This window comes from Mirounga angustirostris, unplaced genomic scaffold (genome assembly GCF_029215605.1).
Source record: "Mirounga angustirostris isolate CCGP_5_RB_7025 unplaced genomic scaffold, mMirAng1.0.hap1 SCAF_16, whole genome shotgun sequence".
Classification (NCBI taxonomy): Eukaryota; Metazoa; Chordata; class Mammalia; order Carnivora; family Phocidae; genus Mirounga; species Mirounga angustirostris.
This window is the reverse complement of record NW_026991724.1, coordinates 47268712-47287020: the sequence shown is the minus strand read 5'-3', so window position 1 is coordinate 47287020 and position 18309 is coordinate 47268712. Positions and strand designations below refer to the sequence as shown.

Here is an 18309-nt window from a genome sequence, read left to right as displayed (position 1 = left end):
CTTTCTTCCCTCATAGCTTCCAGAAAGCCTTGGGGCACAGTGTGAATCGCAGGTCAGCGTCAGGCCCTAGGAGAGGGGGCGTGAGCCAGGAGAGGTCGGTGGGCGTGGCCCGAGTTTCGCCCCGCCCCCTGCTGGAGAGCAGGGGCGGGGAAGCGGGTCCACCCACGCTCCTCCCAGTTGGCCAGATAGGCCCCGCCTCCCAATCTAAGTGGCAGGCGGAGGGGGCGGTGCTGGGCGGCAGGCAGAGGCGTACCGCCTACTGTCTCGCCCACCGCGTTCTTCCTAGCTAGAGGCGTGGCCTGTTGGGCCCAGAGGCAGGCTGAGGCGTGGCCTTCCGTGCCTGCCCCGCCCCGTCCCTCCCGCCGAAGAAGGACGGAGAGGGCAGCCCGGCAGCCAGTCGGTTCCCGCGCGTCGTGCAACTCCGTGGCCTCGCACCCCCACGACTCCGCAGAATGGCCGTCAAGAAGATTGCCATCTTCGGCGCCACGGGCAGGACCGGGCTCACCACCCTGGCGCAGGCGGTGCAAGCAGGCATGAGCTGGGGTGGGCGGGGGATGTCACGGGGTGCACATGCAGCGCATTAGGAAAGGGCCTCCTGGGACCCGGGGGAGGCTGGTTGGGCCATCAGTACTTTGGTTTGTGACCTAGGGGCAAAGCAGGTGGCGACGGGGACAGAAGTGGGGGACGCTGTGAGATCCAATTTTATGTGAGTCCAAGGACTAGGAATTGGTCCTGGGAGGCAAGGGGGACTCCAGTGACAGGTTTAAATACAGTGCTCTTATGAAACGTTGTTATTGTAGTTGTGGTGGTTGTTAGCGCACCCAGCGAGGGCTTACTCAACCAGGCAGCGGCTTGCCTCCCAGCACCTACTGCTCTTCATGTGCGGTGAGAACTAGTATTACCTCACTTGACAGAAGAGAAAACTGAGGCCCAGAGAGTGACTTGCCCGGTATCAGACAGCTGAAAGTGGTGGTGCTGGGATTTGAACCCAGCCTGTGCTCTTAACTGCCAAAAGTTCACCGGCTCCTGGCCTGGCAGGCAAGGCTGGAAGTCGAGAAGGCTGGGGGGCCTGTTGCTGTGAGCACCTAATGGAAAGAGGATAGCGGAGACATAGGTGAAGGCTTGGGCGCTGGTCGTGGGAAGGTGGGTGAGAGCTGGAAATTCGCAATTGCTTCAAGAAAGGGGATAAGCATCCCGCATCCTCCCTGCCTCCACCATCCAGACTTCACCAACCCCCAGCGGGGCCTGGGACTTCCAGATATAGGACCCCACCCTTGCTGGCCTCAGTGACTCTGACGATATTGACTATCTGGGTGCCCCATAGGGGTGGAGGCTGCTAGGATCCCACTCTCTGATATCTCGTAGCCCAACCCACCCTCCGCAGACTCTGCCTGACAGTTCCTCATCAGGCCCACTGCTCACCCCTTCTCCAAGAAGACCTAGTGAGGATCTTGATTTGTGGGGAGGGGGGAAAGAAATTTGCGGATAAGCATTTCTGGGGGAGGAAGTAAGAGGGAGAAGTTGAGAGGTGCTGAGTCACCATGAGGATCTGGATTCCCATGTGACTACCTTACCCTTAATCCTGAATTCCACTGAATTGGGCTTGTCCACCCTGCTGGTCACAGTTGGGACTGCACCCCAGGGAATTGAGAGCTGAGGCCTAGGGGAGGCTCTGCCTTCTCCAGAGCCACAGCGAGCCCCTAAGCCTCACTCTCCCCATCAGAAAAAGAAGAGCTTGATTGAGCTGGGATTTTATTTACCTCAGTGATTCTGTAGGCTGGTACTCTGACACTTACCACCTACATGGTCAAATGCCTTGTCATCTGTGTGCCTAGATAGCTGCAAAGTGGGAATAAAACTAGTAGCGCTTGCTCTGGGCTGCTTGCAATGAATAAATGAGATAATATATGGAAAATGCGCAGAATTGTGTCCAGTATATAGTTGGTGCTCAATAGGCCTTCTTTAGGCTAAGCAAACTCAGCCGTGTGATCCTGGCTTAGTTGTCTAAAATTGCCTCAATTTCTCCGTCTTCAAAATGGGTAGGGTTGTTGCAATCTAGTGCTTTTCAAACCGTGGGTGATAGTGAGTTTTGAAATATACTTAATTGGTCATAAAGGTGTCAGGGTGTATCGCATGTTGAATCTTGGTTTTATGAACCTTCTTTCAGTTACATATGCATGGATTTGTGTATACTGGGTTAGGCTTTGAAATCCATTTTGTACTGAGGGTTGAGATCAAAAAAGCTTAAAAAAAGGGCATGATCTCTGCAACTTACTCTCAAATAGGAAAAAAAATTATATATGTATAAATGTATTTATATACACATATATAATTATGTATGTTATATGTTATATATACACACACAGAGAAAGCTAAAGCAAAAGCAAGCATGAGAATTGCGGTCTTGCAACTTTCCTAGATGTCTCAATTTTTTTCAAAATAAAAAATTAAGAGACAAATATAAAGTAAGGAATTTGTAAAAAAAAAAACAAAAAAACGAAAAACAGAAGAAGTTTGGAAGTACTTTCCAAATGCTCTTTTTTCCAAAGGTAAAAATCTGTGAATTCTAAAACACTACTGTTTGGTATGGTCGCCTACTAGTCACATGTGGCTATTGAAATTTACATTTAAATGCGGATTGTGTTAAAACAAAATTTTGGAGAAAAGTACCATTCGTCTGTAGAAAGAGCTTAGCACAGCACTTGGCCTATAAGAGGTTCTCAATAAATGTCACTAATCAGCAAAAATAGAACACTAATGGGCACCCTTGTAGTGAGCCTGTGTCGAAGCTCTCACTCTCCAGGAGGACATTTTTCTCCCCCAGAATACCCAGAATTTACTAGGGTCCGTTTTAACCATTGGTAGTTAACCAGTGCCCACATTGGCCCCCTGGAAGCCCCCGCTGCTCCCTGATGTGTGAGAGTACAACACAGGTTTTGTGTCATTCCCTTAAGAAAGGTGGTCACACAGGATGGGGACACCGGGATTTATCGTTTTCACGCTAGAGAGGAGACTGGGGTCCAATCAGGGAAGGTGTTTCCTGTGGTTCCTCAGCCAGTAAGTGGCACAGCTGGAACCCAGGTCCATGGAGCAGTAAAGTCTGTGCTTTTGTGTTTATAAAACACCAGGGAGATGGTAGCAAATATGACAATGTCCCCGGACCCGCAGGGCCACTGATATACTCCAGGGCAGCGTAAGTAGAACTGTGACAGAGGACACCCAAGTAGCTGGGGGCCCGGGGAAAGGATAAAAGGTGCTCCTGGCAGAGGGTGCAGCACGTACAAAGGCCAGGGGTCAGGAAACGACATGATGCATTTGAGGAACTGAAAGAGGTGCAGTGGGTGAAGAGGGTAGTGGTTCCAGCACAGTCTGGAGGTGGAGAGGCCAGACCCCAAGGGACTGGAAGGCTGTCATGAGGAGCATAGACTTTATCTCAGGGCACTGAGGGGAGGGATATGAGCAGGAGGGTACTCCAATATAACTGTGGAAAGCTCTGTCTGGCTGCCACGTGGAATATGGATGGGAGGGGCTGAGACAGGGGCCAGGAGCCCAGGGAGGCCTAGACCAGGACAGGAAATAAGTCTTTTTTTTTTTTTTTTTAAAGATTTTATCTATTTCTTTGATAGAGAGGGAGAGAGAGAGTGCAAACAGAGGAGCAGCAGAGGGAGAGGGAGAAGCAGGCTCCCCATAGAGCAGGGAGCCCGATGTGGGGCTTGATGCCAGGACCCTGGGATCATGACCTGAGCTGAAGGTAGACTTTTTTTTTTTTTTAAGATCTTATTTATTTATTTGACAGAGAGAGAGAGAGAGAGAGAGAGCAGGAACACAAGCAGCGGGAGTGGGAGAGGGAGAAGCAGGCTTCCCGCCGAGCAGGGAGCCCGATGTGGGACTCGATCCCAGGACCCTGGGAGCATGATCTGAGCTGAAGGTGGACTTTTTTTTTTTTTTAAAGATCTTATTTATTTATTTGACAGAGAGAGAGAGAGAGAGACACACACAGCGAGAGAGGGAACACAAGCAGGGGCAGTGGGAGAGGGAGAAGCAGGCTTCCCGCCGAGCAGGGAGCCCGATGCGGGGCTCGATCCCAGGACCCTGGGATCACGACCCGAGCCGAAGGCAGACGCTCAATGACTGAGCCCCCCAGGCGCCCCTTAATGGTGTCCTTGAAGCACAAAGGTTTTTAATTTTGATGATGTCAGTGTGTCTATGTTTTCTTTTGTTGCTTGTGTTTTTCATATCATAGCTAGGAAACTATTGCCTAATCCAAAGTCACAAAGATTTATACCTATGTTTTCTTCTAAGCTGTTTTATGGTTTTAGCTCTTACATTTAGGTCTTTGATCGTTTTTGAGTTAATTTTCATATATGGTGTGAGGTAGGGATCCAACTTCATTCTTTTTACAGATGGATATCCAGTTGCCCCAGCACCATTTGTTGAAAAGACTATTCTTTCCCCCATTGAATTGTCCTGGCACACTTGCCAAAAATCAACTGACCACATTAAACCTTTAGATACATTATTTAAATCTACATTTAAATCTATTCAAAATACCAAATGGCATCATCCGTTAAGCACGGCCTTAGCAGCCGACAGCACAAGATATTCCAGGCTCATCTTGTCCTTTGTCTGCCCCAGGCTGGCAATCAGCCCTTTCTCGAAGGAGCTCGGGTTCACTTATCACAAGAATGATATTTAGAGGCTGTCTCAGTCAGCTCGGGTTGCTATAACAAAATACCATAGACTGGTGGCTTAAACAATGGATGCTTGTTTCTCATAGATCTGGAGACTGAGAAGTCCAAGATAAGGTATCGATAGATTTGGCCTCTGGTGAGGACCCTCTTCCTGGATTGCAGACAGCTGTCTTCTTGCTGTGCCCTCACCTGGTGGAAAGAGAGCTCTGGTCTCTTTCTCTTCTTCTTCTTCTTCTTTTTTTAATTTATTTTATTTATTTATTTGAGATAGAGGGGGTCGAAGGGGAGGGGCAGAGGGAGAAGGAGAGAGAGAGTCTCAAGTCGACTCCTTGCTGAGCATGGAGCCCAACTTGGGGCTCAATCCCACAACCCTGAGATCATGACCTGAGCCGAAGTCAAGAGTCAGATGCTTAACTGACCAAGCCACCTAGGTGCCCCTCTTCCTCTTCTTGTAAGGACACTAACCCCATCATGGGGCCCCCACCTTCATGACTCATCAAAACCTAATTACCTCCCAAAGGCCCCATCTCCAAATACCATCACATTGGAGGTTAGGGCTTTAGCATATGAATTTGATGGGGGGTGGTGATAAACATTTAGTCCATAGCAGTGACCACAATTAATAATTTTTTTATATCATCATTTGCATACACCCAAACATTAACATCCTTTGCCAGTGTTTATTTTTTTTTTTTTAAGATTTTATTTATTTATTTGAGAGAGAGAGAGAGCATGAGAGGGGGAGGGTCAGAGGGAGAAGCAGACTCCCTGCCAAGCAGAGAGCCCGACGCGGGACTCGATCCTGGGACTCCAGGATCATGACCTGAGCCGAAGGCAGTCGCTTAACCAACTGAGCCACCCAGGCGCCCTTTTGCCAGTGTTTAGAACAAAGCAAGAAATGTGTTGGTTGTGAACTTTAAAATGGATGTGTATGTGTGGGGACACAGACTCATTCAAAATTCTTTGGGAGGGGACATACCAAGATGATGTTCAAAATCTTTAATGCCCACTTAGACCGGGCCCAGCCCTTCAGAAGTAAGCCTGGGGGACCAATCCCAGCACTGGGCGACCTTTGGGCAGCTCATGTTTTCCTCTGTACCTCAGTTTCCTCCAAGACCATAGATGGGGGGCATAGGCCAGTGTGATGCCAGGCTTTAACCCTTTAGTTGCTGGAGAGTGGAGAAGTCTGGGGAGTGCGGGGGGGGGGGGGCGGGCGTTGGAGGCAGGTTGTTTATAAACTGGAATGAAGGTATTGCCCCACCACAGGGGACCTGGGGGTGGATTTGGGGGTTCGTGGCACCGTCTAGGACCCAGCCCCTGGAGCCTGGGGGTGCCAGCCCACAAGTCCACTGACCTGCCTCTCTGCCCTTCTTTGCCCACAGGTTATGAGGTGACAGTGCTGGTGCGGGACGCCTCCAGGCTGCCCCCAGAAGTGCCCAAGCCGGCCCACGTGGTAGTGGGTGATGTTCTGCGTGCGGCCGATGTAGACAAGACCGTGGCTGGGCAGGATGCCATCATTGTGCTGCTGGGCACCCGCAATGACCTCAGTACTGAGCCCCCCCTCTGCCCACGGCCCACCCCTGGGCCTCGGCCCCCAGCGCCACCCCCGCCCCCAGCCCCACCCCTGCCACCCCAGCCACCACCGCCGCCTGCTAGTGACAGCCACTCTCTGTCCCCTCTAAGGTCCTACCACAGTTATGTCCGAGGGCGCCCGGAACATTGTGGCGGCCATGAAGGCCCATGGCGTGGACAAGGTCGTGGCCTGCACCTCGGGTGGGTGGCGGGGTCATAGGGATGGGGCTGAAGGGTGGGGGGTAGGTACTGGACCGGCAGCCAAGGGGCTTCTGCAAGGTGGCATTGGAGCCATCCCAAGTTCCTGTGCATTTATTGAGCACTAACTGTGTGCATGAACCTTGCTGGGTGATGCTGGGGACACAGTGGTGACCAGTACAGCCCTGGGCCCTGTACTCATGGGTCTCGTACATGGGAGGGAAGTGGTGAATAGACCCATCATTGCACAGTGATAGGCCAGAGTGGTCGGGGCCAAGACGGAGGGACACAGAGGGATCAGGGCCAGAACAGGAGAAGCCCCGAGGTGGCACCTGACCCAGTCTGAGAGAGGGGCAGGGAGAGCTTCCTGCAGGAAAGGACAGAGCCAGGCATACACAGACTAGGTCTCTACCCTCACAGAGCTCCCCATTTTCGAGGAGAGCCACATTAAACAACTGGTTGCCTCGAATAATCCAAAACACAGGGTACAGGGTTCATAACCGGAACCGTTAACGGGAACAGCATTTACTGAGCACTTACTGTGTGTTAGGCACCATCTGAGTGCCTTAGGATGAATGCCACTTAATCCTCACCAAGTTCTGAGTATTTATGCTCATAGCACACAGTAGGTGCTCAGTTAATAGTAGCTGTTCTTATGGAAGGCAATGGAGGCACAGGGAGGCCCACCAGCTGACCTGAGTTCACACGGCTCATGGCTGATTTCCACCGCCTCCATGCCTTGCCTCTGGGTTCCATCCTCGCCAGGAAGGGAAGCGACCTGAGGGAGGGCAGAGGGACCAGCAGTTGTGAAGGCTCTGAGGTGGGAGCGTGGCTGGAGCAGAGTGTGTGAAAGGGAGAGTGTTGGGCGCTGCGGTCAGGGGGCTGATGGCGCCAGATGCGGTGGGGCCTCGTGGGCTCTGATGGGGACTCTGCTTTCACCCCGAGTGATACGGAGCCGCAGATGAGCTCTGACCCTCTGGGTGTGCACAGGCCCCATCTGGCTGCGTGTGGGGACAGAGGTGGGCAGACCAGGGAGGAGGCTGCTCCCACGGGCCAGGTAGGAGGTAACTGGACAGGAGCAGGTGGGGAGCGAAGTGGTCATCCCTTGTGTGGCCGTCAGAAAGACAGGAGGCTGGGACAATTGGAAGGCCATGGAGAGCCCCTGTAGGGTTTTGTCCTGGCATAAGGCCAGCAGGCTGTGTGGCCTGGCCAGTCTGTCCTCAAGCTTTGGCTCACTGTGTCCTATGTCCCCCCCCACAGCCTTCCTTCTGTGGGACCCGACCAAGGTGCCCCCACGACTGCAGGATGTGACCAATGACCACATCCGGATGCACAAGGTGCTGCAGGAATCGGGCCTGAAGTACGTGGCCGTGATGCCACCACATATAGGTGAGTGGGGCTGGGACCTGGCGGCAGGGTCGCCACCAGCCTGCGCCCTCCTATCCGCTGGGGAGATCTGCCAGGCCTTCCCTGGACAGTGTAAAATTGCAGACCTTCCCCTTACACTTTCTGTTCTCTCTCTTGCTTGATTTTAACTCCTTTCTAACACCCTTCCGGCTATCTCTGTTGAACCAACCACCCCAAATTTAGAAATGTAAAACAACCACCATTATTATTATTATTATTATTATTATTATTATTATTATTATTATTATTATTATTATTGAGTTCCTGGGGCTAGCCCATATTCAAGGGAAGGGGACTTACCTTTCACCACACACAGCATATCATTCCTTTCTTTTTTTTTTTAAAGATTTTATTTATTTATTTGACACAGAGAGAGACACAGCAAGAGAGGGAACACAAGCAGGGGGAGTGGGAGAGGGAGAAGCAGGCTTCCTGCTGAGCAGGAAACCCAATGCAGTACTTGATCCCAGGACCCAGGGACCATGACCTGAGCCAAAGGCAGCCACTTAACCAACTGAGCCACCCAGGCGCCCGATTCCTTTCTTTATTTAGTGTGGGTTTCTATCAACTAGAATGTCAACTCCTTGAAGGCATGGATTTTGTCGTGTTTTGATCACAGCTGTGTTCCCAGTGCCCAGAACAGGGCTGAGCATATGGTAAATGCTCAGTAAATATGAGCTAATGTTGGATGAACTAATCCAGGGGAACCACACTTCCCAGTGGCGTTGTGGAGAGGATCAGTAAAGTACACCTACGTCCTCTTCCTCTCAGGTCTAGAACCCTCCTTGAGAGACACACAGAGACAGACACAGGGAGACATTCATTCATTCATTCAACAAACGTCTCTCGCATACGGAGTGTGTGCCCTTATAGGCCCTCTCATGAGGCTCACGTGTCTGGCAGGGAGACAAGGAAGCTGGATGCTCTTCCTGTTAGGTATGCTGCAGGGAATGGAGAAACTGTAAAGCACAGAGAAGGGAGTAACAGGGAGCCATTCATGGAGCACAGGCTCCCTAAAGGGATGGCTTTGTGCAACAAGGAAAGGAGGCAGATGAATGTCCATGGAAGAGAGGACTGGGATGAGGGAACAGCGGTGCAGAAGCCCAAAGGCCCAAAGGCCCAAAGGCCAGACAGTTGTATCTCCTTCATATTTGCCTGCTCACTGAAAGAGCAGTTTGGTTTTTTTTAAGATTTTATTTATTTATTTGAGAGGAGAGAGAGAGAGAAAGAACATGAGTGGGGGCGTCGGGGTGGGGAATAGAGAGAGAGGGAGAAGCAGACTCCCCGCTGAGCAGGGCACCAGACACAGGGCTCGATCCCAGGACCCCTAGATCATGACCTGAGCTGAAGGCAGGTACTTAACCCACTGAGCCACTCAGTCACCCCTGCTTTGAGCAGTTCTACTTTGCCCTCTGCCTCCTGGGGCCCCTGACAGGAGGAGGCCTGCACACTTTCTAGAGGGTCAAATAAGGTTCAGTGTTTGGGTTCAGTTTAGAGCCCTATTGGGACCAGAATCCTAAGTTTTGAATCGGTGGCAGTGAGGCTGCAGGGTGGAGCTGGGTGAAAATCCCAGCCCCGGCACCGTGTGGACCTCAGGCCCACGGCCTCTGAGCCTTGGTTTTGTCATCTCTGAACAGAGCACATATTACAGAACATCTGTACATATCTTGACCTCCCGGGTTTGAAGTGAAGCCCAGAGACATCATGCCTAAAAATTATTTAACACAAAGTATCTTTCTCAAAAAAAAAAAGGCAGGGGGGCCTGGTGGCTCAGTCAGGTGTCTGCCTTCAGCTCAGGTCATGATCCCAGGGTTCCAGGATCAAGCTCTGTGTTGGGCTCCCTGCTCAGCGGAGAGTCTGTTTCTCCCTCTCCCTCTGCCCCTCTCTCTGCTCATGCTCTCTCTCTCTCAAATAAGTAAATAAAATCTAAAAAAAAAAAAAAAACAAAACAAAACACAGAGTACCTTTCTTCAGTTTCTTTTTTTCTTTTTCTTTTTTTGGTAGTATGCGTGTAAAAATTTAGAACCTGGAGATGGGGTTATGGTGGGGCCAGTCCGAGATGGGGGCCCTGGAAGAGGGGCAGGTTTGGGACAGGGAAGGGGAAGAATGACCCCTTCCTAAGCACCGTAAGCACCCTGGTTTATGAATATCCATAAACCATCTAGATTCAATTAACATTTTGCCGTTTGCTTTCTCTTTTATGCATACCTCTGATGTGTATATATGAATACATGTGTGATATATATCTTTTTATAGTGTGTGTGTGCATATATATATTTATTATTATTTTTTATGATGTTATGTTAGTCACCATACAGTACATCATTAGTTTTTGATGTAGTGTTCCATGATTCATTGTTTGCGTATAATACCCAGTGCTCCATGCAGTACGTGCCCTCTTTAATACCCATCACCAGGCTAACCCATCCCCCCACTCCCCTTCCTTCTCCCCTCTAAAACCCTCAGTTTGTTTCTTGGAGTTCATAGTCTTTCATGGTTCATCTCTCCCTCCATTTTCCCTCCCTTCATTTTTCCCTTCCTTCTCCTAATGTCCACCACGCTATTCCTTATGTTCCACAAATAAGTGAAACCATATGATAATTGGCTTTCTCTGCTTGACTTATTTCACTTAGTGTGTGTGTGTGTGTGTATATTTAAAATTTTTTTCTGGCTGAACCATTTGAGAGTAAGGTGCAGACATCATCACACTCCACTCCTAGAACCTTGATAGGCATCTCCCAAGAAAAAAAATCTTTGGGAATGGCCCAGTGTCCCATTAATGCGCCAAGGGAATGGATGTTAACTCGATCACATCATTTAGTGTCTATTCCATATTCAATATTCAAATTTCTTGAATTGTCAAGAAATATTGGGGTGCCTGCCAGGCTCAGTTGGAAGAGCTGCAACTCTTGATCTCAGGGTTGTGGGTTCAAGTCCCACATTGGGTTACTTAAAAATAAAATCCTTAAAAAATATATATATTTTTTTTTTTTTTCAATGTCCCCTCCCTACAAAATCAGGATCTGACCAAGGATCATGGGTTGTGTTTAGTTGCCATGTCACCTTGAATCTGGAACAATCCTCCATCTCTCTTCTTTAAAACGTCTCATAAAATTAACCAAACCAGGTGTCTTTCTGAATATTTCATGTTCTGGATTTCTCTGCTTGTTTTCTCTCAGGCTCAGATTAAACATTGTTGGCAGGAATGCCACTTGGGTGAGGGTGTATGTTTCTTACTGCACATTATTCCAGGTTGCACCCTGGTCGGCTACATTCGATCCCTCAGTTAAGTTGGTCACTGTCAGAGATTTTTAATTATCATAATGCAGCCAACAGGTGCCCTCCTATTGGCCAAGTTATGCCTCCAGATGGAAGGACCCAGAGCAAATCTAGCCTTTGCCACTGGGAAGTCACCCTTTGCAACCCTGGGAAGTGACTTTCTCTCTTGCAGATTCAGTTTGCCCATGGGTAACACTGAGTTATTAATCGTTCCTAGCCTAGTCCCTGCTTTATTTCTCTCCCTATAACATATTGTCTATTTTACTCTCTTATTTGTTCTCCCAGGGAACATCTGCATGCAAAGGGCAGGGGGTTCCTGGCTGTTTTGTCCCTTGCTGGGTGCCCAGCACCTGACACCTAATAGGCCATCAGTAAGGATTTGTCGAATGAATGAAGTAAGGGGTATAGATTGGCATCCTTTGCATTTGTAAGGGTTTCATACATCATTGATTCTTATACCCTCTGGGCTGGGCACACCGTAAGCACCCTGGAGTGGTCACATGCTGTGGGAGGGGGAAGGGACATGGGCTTCACCCATCCCCTGTGTCCTTACCTTGCAGGAGACCAGCCGCTGACAGGGGCCTACACAGTGACCCTGGATGGACGAGGGCCCTCCAGGGTCATCTCCAAACATGACCTGGGCCACTTCATGCTGAGCTGCCTCACCACCGATAAGTACGACGGGCACAATACCTACCCCTCCCACCAGTACGACTAGAGACTAGGGGTCTGACCCTGTCCGGGAGGACAGCATTCTGGGAAATGGAGAACAGAGGAAAGGAGGAAATAAATCTTGAGCCAAGAGCTTCAAATTATTCTAGAAGACCCAACTCTGTGACTTCCTCTGTGTGGCTTTGTCTGGGTGGTTCAGGGTCTCTCTCTGCCTCTGTGGAAGGTTTTCATTCATGTCCTTGTCTGGCCCTGTGCTAGAGACCACCGGTGAGGACTGTGAGGACTATGAGGGGTGACCTTGGCTTCATAGATCTCACAGTCCGAGGAAGACACCCCGGCCCGTGAGAGTGACAACCCAGAGTGACTGTAGCTCTGAAGGAGGAAGCCCAGAGGGCTGACAGAATGACCTGACCCAGCTTGGAGAGCAAACAAGTCGGAGAGGAGGAGTGATCAGCCCCAAGAGGCTGTTACATGGAAGCTAAACTCTGCAGAATCATTGTAAAAAGCTTGAGCTTTATTCTGAAGTTCTGTGCAAGGGGCAGAGCAGGAGAGAAGCGGGGAGGGGGCACAGTCAGGTTTGTGTTTTATAAAGCTGCCCTTGGCTGCTGGGTGAATGTGGATCAGAGGCCTGCAAAAGCAGGCTCTGGAGCCCCAGGGTACCAAGACAGAGGCCTTAAGTGGGGCAAGAGAGTGGGTGTGAGCAGAATGGACAGTCCATGATGGGGGTGCGGGGGTGCGCAGGGAGAGGCATCCAGGAAGAAGCATAGAGCTAGAACCTGGAGATGGGGTTATGGTGGGGCCAGTCCGAGATGGGGGCCCTGGAAGAGGGGCGGGTTTGGGACGGGGAAGGGGAAGAATGACCCCTTCCTAATCATGTCCCTCTTTGATAATCTACTGTCCCCTGCCCATGTTCCCCAGAGACACCTTTCCCAGGTCTGGGTGAGCCACTCCTCTCTTCCTACTTCCAGCTTCCCTGACCTACCCACCCAACACCTTTAACTTTCCCCTCCCCCATCCAAAAAAAATCCATTCCCTTCCTATATTGCTTCTGCAAGCAGCAGGATGACTGGTGGCAAGTTCCAACCAATGAGAACTGGTCTGAAGAACTTTAACCTCCCTTCCCAGGGGTTGCCTGCAGAAATCTGCCTCCCCACTCCTCTTGGTGAAACTTGTGGGGGTGGGGCACTACTGATTCAGGCTTTCAGGGCACTGGCACTGTTGTTTTTGTTTTCCTGCCCTCTTTCTCTTTCTGTCATATTGGTCATTTACAAAACTTTTCACTGGGTACCTTCTTTGTGTCCAGCCATGTGCTAGGTGATGCTACGGACCAAGCCCTGGGTGACCAAGATAGCCTTGGTTGGTACCTGCCCTCTGAGGGCCCACAATCCCGACCTCGAGTGCACAGGGCCAGGATTGGGAGGCAAGGGCAGAGGAGTCAGGGCCAGCACGGGGAGAAGCCCAGGACACCATGGAATGGAGCCTCACCCGCTCTCGAGCTTCAAGGGAGGGCTTCTGAGAGGAGGAAACTTTTGAGATGAGTTCTGGCGAGAGGCAGCCTGGGAACTGAAGGTGTATTTTCAGGATGAGGAAACCAGTTTAAAGATCCAGAGGCCCTTTATTGTCATTTTTGAGTACTTGCTACGGTACCTAAAACACTAGGGATAAGGCAGGGAAAAAGACAAGACAAAAATCTCAGCGTTTATGGTGGCGCGGGCACGTGAAGTCATTTTGGAAAAACTGTAAGTCAACCAGTGGGGCCGGATCACAGGGAGCCAGGAGTGTGCATCAGGCCAGACCGTGAAGGGCTTTGTGGCAAAAGGGGAGGAGCTGGGACTTTGTCCCCAGGACCTTGGCGACCGAGGAACGAGTTCCCAGCAGTGGAGATGCCATCCTGCCTGAGAGGAAGGCTAGGGCGCCGGGGGGAGGCGGGGTGCAGGAGAGACCACCACAGGGCGTGCAGAGAAGTCTTTAGGATTAAGAAGGGGCCCGGGGCACAGTGTGTGGGGGCAGGAAGACAGAAACCCGGCTGCGATCGCCCAGGCAACGTAGACCGCGCCGAACCATTGGCTGGTCTTCAGCTGCGTCATCCTCCGCCCCGCAGCGTCCGCCCTCGGAACCCCGGGGGCGCGGCCTCCGCGAGGGGCTCAGCCCCACCCGCCCGGAAAGCGGGGTGGGGAGGGGCGTGTTAAGCCCCTCCCGCTACGGGGTCCTCACCTGGTATAAAGGGATCGCAGAGAGCAATGCTGACGATTTTGGAGCGAGGACAGTGGCTGAGTAGAAGGAAACGGTTCTGACGTCCTCGCCACCCTCCACCCTCGAGACGCGGCCCCGCCCCCGGACGAGTCGGAATCCTTTAAAAGGTCCGGGGTGTAAGGAAAGGGAGGGCGGGTCCGGCGTCTCCTGGCGACGGACCGGTGGCTCCACCCAGCCAATCCTCGCCCCGCAGCGGGCAGCACTCCAGCCAATCACGTCTCGCGCTTCGGCTCCGGGGCGGAGCTAGGTGGGCCGGAGGCCAAACCGAGAGGCCCTGGGGAGGTGAGCGAGGTTCCTACTCAGCGCTGGTGTGGGTCGTAAAGCTGCGGACGTTCCAGGACTTGGTCATTGCGAACCTGGCAGCGAAGGTGAGAGAGAGAGAGAGAGAGAGGCCACCCGGCTTGAGATTTGCCTTGGGTAAGGGGAGGTGGAGGCGCGCCCCCCGAGAGTTGTGGAGGCGGGGTCTGGGCGTGGGTAGAGGGTGCAAATAAGGGTGACTGATAGGATTGGTGGGCTTTGGGGACTGGAGACTGAATTCAAGATCCCGGACCGAAGGCGAAGTTGTTGGGGCAGGATCTCCAAGTGGACGGAGTTTGAAGCTGGGACATGGGGTGTTTGGAGAAGCGAGAGAACCAAGGAAGCAACTTCTGGGGCAGGAAATCTAAAGATTGGGACAATTCGCGTCTCCCGGGCGGGTTGAATTCGGGGCTCCAGTGTTCTGGAAAAGGTGTGAGGGCTTGGGGCTGGGATCCCGAGCATTTGGAAAAGCGAGAAAGCTACGTGCAAGGAATCTTGGTGAGGGAGACGCAGTGGAGGAGAGGAGGTGCTGGGGAGAGTCCCATGTTCAAGTCTTGGAGTCAGAGGGAGAGTTGGGAGGTGAAGTCGAAAGACGTTTGAAAGACGGGAGAATAGGGGAAAGTTGACGGGTGAGGGCTTCAAAATTAGTATCCCGAACAGAGTAGATCGGAGAGCATTTGTAGTTTTTGAGCCATGTGTTGGGGCCCGAGTCTCTGGACCCGACAGTAGTTTTGGGGAAGAATCTAGGGCCTTCTTGGTGTCCGAAGGACTGGGAGAAAGCAGTTTCAGGGCCGGAGTCTGGGGTGGGGGAGGGGCGTCCAGGCGTGGAGCTCAGACCCGCCGCCCTGGAGGCAGCGGAGGGCGGGGCTCGGCCCGCGCCGGGCAGCTGGAAGTCCGGGTTCCCTTCCCCCACCGGCCCCGGGCCCTGTGCGCATGCCCTGAGGGAGGGCGGGGGAGGTTGCGCCCTCTGGCGTGCGGAGCCCTCTGGAGATTGTAGTGCATGCTCAATTGGCCCACATTTCCCAGAAGCCCCTGGGCTAAGTTGTTGCCTGCCTGGATACTGAATGGAGATCCATGGAGGGGGCGGAGCCTGGCAGGAGTTGAGTGTTAGCGAGTTTTCTTATGAGGCACGCTTTGGGGAAAGCCGAAGGAGCGCCAGAGAGGAGGAGGGAGGCTCCTTCCCAGTTCTTGGGTGTGCTTTCAGTGCGTTAGGAAGAGGGCATGGAAAGAAATACACTCCCTGGGGCGCCTGGGAGGCTCAGTCGGTTAAGCGGCTGCCTTTGGCTCAGGTCATGATCCCGGGGTCCTGGGATGGAGCCCCACTTACAGCTCCGCACTCAGTGGGGAGCCTGCTTCTCCCACTCCCTCTGCTCCTCCCCTCCACTTGTGCTCTCTCTGAAATTTAAAAAAAATCTTAAAAAAAAAAGAAAAATAATCATCGCTGTGAAAGCAGAGTCTCTACAAATAGGTGTCCTAACAGGGCTCCAGGTGTCTCTAATATAATAGGCAGTCAATAGGTAAAAATACTGAATGAATAAATGACAATTAAATTCTTGTTCCTTAAGGTTAACTAGATGGGCCCCATGCGTATTTTACACGTGGGATCTTCTTGACAATATAGTAAGAAATTTTACAGTCCTCCCTTTACAGATGAGGAATCTGAGACCCAGAGAGGCAATGTCACATAACTTACAAAGATCAAACAGCTGAGCAGTGTCACAGCCAGAGTTCAAACCCAAGTTTCCCTGCCTCTAGCCCAGGTCCCCATACTCCACACCTGTCATATGTGACACTTTTGAAGAAATGAGTATTGTGTTTGAAGGAGGCAGATTCACTATTCAGGGCCACACAGGCAAGTAAGTGGGATGCGAACCCAGCTATGTTTCGGTCCAGATCTTGTTTTCCCCTCCTCAGCCCTGTGGGATTCATATTATGTCCTTTTTTTTAAGTTTTTATTTATTTATTTGTCAGAGAGAGAGACAGAACACAAGCAGGGGGAGAGGCAGGCAGAGGGAGAAGCAGGCTCCCTGCTGAGCAAGGAGCCCGATGTGGGACTCGATCCCAGGACCCTGGGATCATGACCTGAGCCGAAGGCAGCCGCTTAACCAACTGAGCCACCCAGGCATCCCGCATATTATGTCCATTTTATAGATTTGGGATTTGAACTAGCCCCTCTGCGTCTGACTTGCTCCTCTTCTCTCTATAGGGCACCATGGTAGGAGGCTTGAAGAGGAAACACTCAGATTTGGAGGAGGAAGAGGAGGATGAGAAGTGGGACTGGGGTCCAGCAGGCCTGCGGAGCTACCAGCAAGCCCTGCTTCGAATCTCGTTAGACAAAGTCCAGCGAAGCCTGGGTCCCCGAGCACCGAGCCTACGCAGGCATGTCCTCATCCACAATACCCTCCAGCAGCTCCAGGCCGCCCTGTGCCTGACTCCAGCACCTGTCCTGCCCCCTGAGCCCCTCTTCCTGGGCGAGGAGGACTTCTCCCTGTCAGCCACCATCGGCTCTATTCTCAGGGAATTGGAGACGTCCATGGATGAGACAGAGCCCCCTCAGAATCCAGTGGCTCCCCCAGGACCCCAGAACGAAGGGCTGCCCCAGCCTGATCCAGTCTTCTTAGAAGCTCTGAGCTCCCGGTACCTGGGGGACTCGGGTCTGGATGACTTTTTTCTGGACATTGACACATCTGCAGTAGAGAAGGAGCCTGCACTTGCCCCACCGGAGCCCCCTCACAACCTCTTCTGTGCCCCAGGGTCCTGGGAGTGGAATGAACTCGATCACATTATGGAAATCATTTTGGGATCCTAAAACTTTGGGGGCTCTTTCCTCATCTCAGCCTCGGTGGGCTGGATCCCTGGATGCACCTGTTTGTGTGTGTGTGTGTGTGTGTGTATGTGTGTTTTGGTGGGGTCTCTAAGCAATGACTGTGGCCTCCTTTCCTCCCATTTCAGGGTTCCACAACCGTCTTGCATGTGTGTGTGGTTACCACAGCCTTCTGTGAAGGTGGGTCTTCCTGAATTAATTTATCTGTTCCAAATGCCTTAACGTGACTCTGTTTCTGGGAGTCTGATTTCCCACTTCCCACATTTCTTCTGCCTTTCCCTCCAGTTCCTACTCCCCTTGTGACCACTGGGGCCTCAGGGAAGATAAAGCTGGGCCTGTCAGAGGATGACAGGGATGTGCTGCCTGGTTGCTATGGGAACTCAGACTTTGCCTCTTGCACCTCAAGGGAGCAGGAGGGGCTGGCCTCCTCCCCCAAGGTTGAACCCCACCTCTTTGGCAAGACCCCAGTCCCAGCAGTCTCCTGATTCATAACCAGGCCGGACCACGTGCAATAGGGTGGAAACCAAACTGCTCCATGCCGCATTATTTAAAAGAAAGGCGGGTTTTGTGGTGGGTCTTGTTCTTTGTTTTTTGCTTGTTTGTAATGACTTTTTTTTTTTTTTTTTAATAAAAGTATTTTGGAAGGGATGGTGTTGCCTAAAGTTTCTAAATTTCAGTGGGTCACTGGGAGGGACCTGGTAAGTTCCCCACCTGTACCCCTTACCTGCCAAAGTGGGGGCAGGCGTATTATTAAACATAATAATTACTGAGTACTTGTTAAGAGTACTATTCTATCCACTTTGTTTGAATTAAGTCATTTAATCTTCATGATAATACAGAATTCTGTTAACAGGCTTTACATAGGAGGAACCTCAAGTTCAGAGGGGCCAAATCACTTGCTCCCCATCACACCGCAAGAAAAGCAAGGACCAGGGGACTCTTAAGTTGGCCTCCAGACACTAGTTCTTTTTTTTTTTTTAAGATTTTATTTGGCAGAGAGAGACAGCGAGAGAGGGAATACAAGCAGGGGGAGTGGGAGAGGGAGAAGCAGGCTTCCCGCTGAGCAGGGAGCCCGATGCAGGGCTGGATCCCACGCCCCTGGGATCATGACCTGAG

The 18309-nt window shown here is 51.6% G+C and overlaps 2 protein-coding genes across 5 annotated transcripts; both read left to right on the top strand.

Moving 5' to 3' along the window:
* The first annotated feature begins 345 nt into the window (after window positions 1–345).
* Window positions 346–11963, top strand: BLVRB (biliverdin reductase B). Its single transcript, XM_045891555.3, has 5 exons — window positions 346–531; window positions 6074–6238; window positions 6375–6464; window positions 7722–7850; window positions 11708–11963. The coding sequence occupies exons 1-5, from the start codon at window positions 453–455 to the stop codon at window positions 11863–11865; spliced, it is 621 nt and encodes a 206-aa protein (XP_045747511.1). The 5' UTR covers window positions 346–452; the 3' UTR covers window positions 11866–11963.
* Window positions 11964–13990: 2027 nt separating this feature from the next.
* Window positions 13991–17841, top strand: SERTAD3 (SERTA domain containing 3). Of its 4 annotated transcripts, XR_010408280.1 has the most exons (3): window positions 14012–14440; window positions 16576–17373; window positions 17479–17841. XR_010408280.1 is itself a non-coding variant. In XM_045891553.3 (2 exons), exon 2 carries the CDS (start codon window positions 16582–16584, stop codon window positions 17176–17178), a length of 597 nt encoding a protein of 198 aa, XP_045747509.1. In that variant the 5' UTR covers window positions 13991–14489; window positions 16576–16581; the 3' UTR covers window positions 17179–17841. The 4 variants fall into 4 exon arrangements, 3 of the variants coding, with proteins under 3 accessions (XP_045747509.1, XP_045747508.1, XP_064437766.1); XM_045891553.3 differs by having other exon boundaries at window positions 13991–14489; window positions 16576–17841; XM_045891552.3 differs by having other exon boundaries at window positions 16576–17841.
* Window positions 17842–18309: the final 468 nt, after the last annotated feature.

Excerpts from the sequence above, each read along its gene's own strand:
- BLVRB (XM_045891555.3), top strand. The coding sequence starts at position 453 with ATGGCCGTCAAGAAGATTGCCATCTTCGGCGCCACGGGCAGGACCGGG. Across the intron at positions 6,239-6,374 it reads GGGCACCCGCAATGACCTCA|GTCCTACCACAGTTATGTCC; the intron begins GTACTGAGCCCC and ends GTCCCCTCTAAG. Across the intron at positions 6,465-7,721 it reads GGTCGTGGCCTGCACCTCGG|CCTTCCTTCTGTGGGACCCG; the intron begins GTGGGTGGCGGG and ends CCCCCCCCACAG.
- SERTAD3 (XM_045891553.3), top strand. The coding sequence starts at position 16,582 with ATGGTAGGAGGCTTGAAGAGGAAACACTCAGATTTGGAGGAGGAAGAG.